The sequence below is a fragment of the Musa acuminata genome, chromosome BXJ1-2 (genome assembly GCF_036884655.1).
Source record: "Musa acuminata AAA Group cultivar baxijiao chromosome BXJ1-2, Cavendish_Baxijiao_AAA, whole genome shotgun sequence".
Taxonomy (NCBI): Eukaryota; Viridiplantae; Streptophyta; class Magnoliopsida; order Zingiberales; family Musaceae; genus Musa; species Musa acuminata.
In genome coordinates this window covers 30,978,992-30,985,103 of record NC_088328.1, presented here as the reverse complement: position 1 = coordinate 30,985,103, position 6,112 = coordinate 30,978,992, and the positions used below count along the sequence as shown (strand labels likewise).

At 35.1% G+C, this 6,112-nt stretch overlaps 1 protein-coding gene across 1 annotated transcript; it reads right to left on the bottom strand.

The window, feature by feature from the left end:
- Nucleotides 1-410: 410 nt before the first annotated feature.
- LOC135609712 (large ribosomal subunit protein eL20z-like) lies at nucleotides 411-5,567 on the bottom strand. The gene is made up of 4 exons (XM_065103258.1): nucleotides 5,066-5,567; nucleotides 2,977-3,064; nucleotides 1,666-1,780; nucleotides 411-602 (listed from the first exon to the last, which is right to left on the bottom strand). The coding sequence occupies exons 1-4, from the start codon at nucleotides 5,550-5,552 to the stop codon at nucleotides 543-545; spliced, it is 750 nt and encodes a 249-aa protein (XP_064959330.1). The 5' UTR covers nucleotides 5,553-5,567; the 3' UTR covers nucleotides 411-542.
- Between the last annotated feature and the right edge of the window lie 545 nt (nucleotides 5,568-6,112).

The following is a 6,112-nucleotide window of genomic DNA, read 5'->3' as shown; positions in this document are numbered from 1 at the left end:
TAAAAATCAATCAAAATATCACGGTATAAAATATAAACAAAACAAAAAGATACGAATATACATAAACATTACTCAAATGTCATAGTTGTCTCCACCAAACATATTATATGTATTTTTATAATTCTTAACATAATGCATTATTATATTTTTAGCTTTCATAAAAAAATTAAATTAGTAAGGTTGGATCAGTTGAAATCAAGACTTGACCGAGTCAATATCCAAGCTGATAATGATAACTATCTCGACATCCCCTTTTTTATATTGGTTAAAGTAGAGAGGACTAAGACCTTATCCCAAAACACACCTTTAATTACCTACTCTGAAAACCTTGTGGAAGAACCCAATCCACAATAAGTCTTTCCCATAGGAAGTATGAACATTCAAACAAATAAGACCACTACAGCTTAAAATACAAGGAATCAGTGATTTATTGAGGAACCATGACATATTACAAGTACATCCACAACACCAACTAATATTTTTGCTAGAGTCAAGGTATAGAGACAGGAAAGAATGCATATACACAATAATCACACCATTTATCACCACACATCAGCTCCCTTGGTTGCACCAACAGTAGCAGCAATTGCAGCAAGGATGGCCTGCTCATAGAATAACATTACAATCCTCATGAGAAAATATCGCCTTGAATTAAATCTATTCACGGACACATGAGGTGGTCAAAAGTAAGTTCTAAGATGCTGTTCACTACTAAAATGTATCCTCAACTGAATTTGTAGAAGTTAGAATCTAGTTTAACCTCATAACATTATCAAGTGTCATGATTATTCTTCAATATGCACACAAATGTAATGAAAAGAGTCTGTGTATATTCTTATGTTTTAAGACCAACACCACTGCCTTAAGCAGTCATCTATTAAAACCATGGTTCAACAGATAAAAAGGCATGAAATAGTCTGTCAGACCAATCCTGTGTCAAACTCATGCCAAGGTAAGTAGCACAAAATAATTATAAGAAGCAAATAATATGGTAGTGTTTGGACAAAATCCTGTTCTCATTCAATGCAGGTTTCATATCTAGAGGCCAGCAGCACACAATAATTAGAAAAACTGTATGGCCAACGGTAAGGACAAAATCCTGTGCAAATTCATCACCAAGATATAAAATTACTGATACTTGATAGATTTAATCATTGGTCCAAAATACTTATGCCCGAGTTAATATTAGAAGAGCGAGACTCAATTGAGGTGTCACGAAGTCTTTTTAACCCAAAATGTATGGAAAGGATTGACCCAATGTGAATGAGAGAAAAATAATCACCAAAGGGCCAGGTAGTGATGGTGTTGTGAGAGGAATGAGTGTTTGAATCTAATCTCCATATTTTTTGTATGAGATTTTGTGAAGTCTTCATAATTAAGTTAGATAATTTTTTTACTAAAAGATGAGTACCATGATGCCCTTGTTTCAAAATACTGGTATAGATTTAATCTGCAAAAATAACAAATACAATTTTGAACTTTAAATGCAACTAGGAAAATATCAATTTGGAATTACTAAGCAACGGTTAGTATATCATTGCAGCTAGGTATGTTGTTCACAGTCAATGACAAGTAAAGTTTAGCTGAATTTGAAGGAAACAAAAATCAAAATGATGAAACAAAAACGAGTTCACAATGAATACAAATTTTTAAAAAATCACTTACTGCAATTGTGCAAGCAACTAGGCCTGGCTTCTCTCGGTAGTCTACTCTAACACAAAGTAGAATAAAAGATCCAACATACCACGGAATGGCAGGTAGAAAGAAACCAACTATGAACCTTCCAGAAATGAAAAATACATGTCATTAGCCTTCCAAACGTACTAAGAAATGACAAAAAAATATTTGAAAGATTAAAAAACAAGGTAGGTATAGATGCACACATATAAGTATGCACACACAAACACACACATTATACATATGTATGTATATATGTATACATATATGTATATACATATATATGTATACATATATGTATATACATATATATGTATACATATATGTATATACATATATATGTATACATATATGTATATACATATATATGTATACATATATATATATATACATATATATATATATACATACATATATATATAGGCTTTCAAGCCTGTTGCCTCAAAAGTCAAATCATGATGGCTTCAAATTATATATCCTCTCCACCGAACAATGAGCATAATCTATGATTTATAAAAAACCTATAAATAAAAATATCATACTTTTTAAATCATTCTAACTTGTGCTTCAAGTTGACAAAATGATTAGTAGTGATAACAGAACATATTTTGATTTTATCAACAGTTTAGAAGTATCAATCATTTGGTTCATTAATTGAGATTGTCAGGGTCATACTTCCACGCATGAATATATTTTCACACCATTTATTTCTTGTTAATCTAATGAACACTGAACATCATAGATTATGTTGATTGAAGTCAATTAAATTTGGAGTCTTCATTATTTATATAAAGTTGATACAATTGAGGCCTTAATCCTCCCAATATAATTTTAGCTTAACTTTACTTATGTATACAAGTATATGATATATTATACACCTCAATCCTCCTGAGGATGGTGTGTCCAATTCACTTACCTTAAGTTAGGGGTTTGAAATCTCATTGTACAAATTTTAATATATAAAATATTAGTTTGATGGCATACCTAATTCACTTATATTATATTAAGGGTATTCAAACATCATTCTATATATTTTTTTATATCTAAAATATTATTGTTGATGATGATGGGTCAGACGCATTTACCTAAATTCAAAATCTCAACCTATAATTTTTTTTTTTAAGATGTCAGCTAGTTAGCTAATAACAATCTTAAGGTCTTGGATTAAATCTCGCTTTCATCACTAACCACTTGGAAAGAAATTGCTACACGTATATACATATACACATATAAACATAAAGATTTGATGTAGATATATATTACAGACGTATTGAGAAAGTAAATGTAAGATTCACATACAAAAGCCAACCGATGCCCAAGCCACAACAAGCGAGACGTGGCTGTCTCAATGGTGTTCCTTCAACAACTTCAATAACAGGTGCATAACCTTAAAAATGATCAATAAGTCAGGAAACAAGAGATACATCAGCGTATGCAGAATAACAGAATACCATAAATCATCTAAGTTTATACTAGTGATGCAAAAGCTTTCAGTGAATATAATAAAAAAAAATTCCTTTTCAAAATATATCAATGCAGCCATAAAAATTCATGGTGAACAATAATAGATAACTTGTCTAAACCATGAACAGAATTTACAAGCGAACAGGATTGAACATCAATTTTGAACTTTGTGCTTTCAGTCAGTCAAATGCATTGAGAGAAGGTGAATAAACTATCAGGCAAAAGGTACTCAGAAATAAACAACTGGAACATAACAAAGTTACATCAAAATCTTGCAGAACACCTTTAGCAAATTAAGGAACACACCATTGAAAACTAAAGGATGCTAATGGCAAACAGGAAGGACCTGAAACATCTAAATTTTGATAAGTATATTTTGGATAGTGTCAAGTAGTTATCTCATGCTGAAACAGTCAGATTCTCACCTAATTCTCACAAAGCCAATAAACTGTACCTGGACTTTTGTCTGCCAGTTATTCCATTAAGTGTAAGGGAAAGCAATAGTTTTGTGCACAGAGCAGAAATTATGGAGGATTACAACCAAATAATATTGATAAAGAATTTGTTCAAGAAGTAATTTTTTAAATGATAAGAATAGCAATGAACATGAAAATCACAATCATATTTTGGTCTTTGACACTTCAAAAGAAGATAGGATCTTCCCTTCATAACCTTATTGTTTTTTGCTCTGAAGTTTTTGCAACTTTTGTCATATTTCACCTAAATCCCACAAAGTTCTGTCTCCCCATCCCTTTGACCTGGTTTTCCTCTCTGTCATGTGTGACAAATTCTTCTACTTTGAAACAGACACAAATTCTTCACTAGCATTTACCAAAGGCCAACTTGATCCAGATGTGGTGGATCAACAACATCCCATGGCTAATCAACACAAGGTTCACTATCTCCTGGTAAAATGTCAGTTCTTTAGTGATAACCATGTCAAAGAAAAGTTGGGCAGGATGTACTATTTTTGTATGCTTCCTATCCTGAAAGGTAATATAGATGTACAAATTTTTTATGCTTCCTATCCCGAAAGGTAATATAAAAACCCACTTTTTGAAGATCTCTTCCTTATCTTCAGGATCAAACATCAATTGCAACAATTTGATAGATGGCTCATTGGGATAGATGTACATAAACAATCCCCCCCCCCCCCCCCCCCAAAAAAAAAAAAGAAATGTATAGGAGGTTTTTCTACTCATATGGCTCGAGCGCGAGTAAAAATGATTTTAATTTCGGTATATCTTTCTGTATATAATATCAAATAGTGGTAAGCATTTTAAGAAGAGGAAACATCTTACTGTAAAAGATGTGAAGTTAGGCTGCATCCTATCATGAAAGGTTAACAAAGAAGAAGAATCGATCAAATGATCTGAGTTTGTGGATTATAATTTTGATATTGAATTAAGATATCTACAGTGATCAAGCGTAGTCAATTTGATCAACCGTCAAAATGGCTCTGTCCTCCACTCTGCTGCACACAAAATCTGCATTAAGACTAGAGTAATGGACAGCAAGGAATCAACAAAGAAGCCGCTCTCATTGCAACTGTTTATATACGTACAAAGATCTTGCCTATCAAAGCACCAAAATCTCTGCATGAAGAACACAAAGGAAGCAGTCAGATCCGAGTTGATCCCATCAAGCTGAAGACATGTTGCCCCAGTTTCGATTAAATTAAGCTCTATATTATCTTTAAACCCTCTCCCCCGCTATAAATTCCGACGATCATTTCGAAAATGACTTCTAACAGACTTATAATCCATCTATATTCCAAGAAATTCTTGTCCTTAAAAGAAAGGAAGTACTCATAAACGAGCAAATTAGGCATGAAAGAGAGAAGACATCGAAGCATATCGACTGCCAAGGAGATTCACGAAAAAGAAGCATTTTTCGCAGGCGATAAGGCGGACCGAGGGCGTACCCGGGACAGCGTGGTAACCGCGGGCGTAATAGGCAGGACCAGACTGCTGAGGCGGAGGGAAAGGGTGCGCAGCGGTGTGGCCCGGGGGAGGCACCGGCTGGGGGAAGCCGATGGCGGGCTGGGCGTAGTTGGGGGCGCCCTGGAAGGTGCCGTATTGCTGCGGTCCCCCTTTGCTCCTGCCTTCCTCCTCGCTCATCCTTCTTCCTCTTCCCCTGGTTCTCCTCTTCCTCGTTGGCTGCTGCTGCTGCTTCGTTCTTTCTCCCCGATCTGATTTAGATTTGCCTGTGTCGCCGTTTGATCCGGTGAATGGGATTCCATTTTGACCTGCATTCTTAAATGAGCCATGCAACTTCCACCAGTCTTTCCACGACCTGTTCGATACCCGCCTTTTATTGGGGTTTAACAAGGAACTTTGGCGGGACCCACTCGAGGAGCCGTTTCCCACTCCACTAATGAGGCAGGTAGATTTGTAGGTACGAGGACGCATGTAGGAATAGTGTTATTGTTTTTTCTCTCAATGGAAATCTCGCTATTGCGCCAATGGCAGCTGAAATGAGCTATACATTCCTCAGCCCGCTGTTGTTCCCCGCTTGAACTTACCCGGGCTATCTTTGGAGACTTCCGTGGGACCCAAAAGTACGATCATCTCGACTCGTGGTATTCGCCAAGGCTCGTACGTGTACCGCCTTGATTATTGTGGGACCCGCAAAAATGAGAGTAGACTTTGTTGGCATATTAAATTAAATACTATGATTGTTGGGAATTTATTTTAATATAGTTTGTTTCCGAAGAATAATAAGACAGCGGAAAAATGATATGAATTTTCTTCTTTTGAATAATAAAATGTCACAGAAAAGAACTAATTCGATATTTTGAATCATGCAATAATGTTTTCTTTATCCACGACAAAGTTGTTATGCTTCAGAAGAACATTATTCTTCCATGAACGTAGAAAGATCACATTAGTTCTCCAATAACTATTGCATGCAAGAGAAATAATCGTCAATATCATTAGTTCACCTTCTTGTCCTTCTTTCATATGAATAT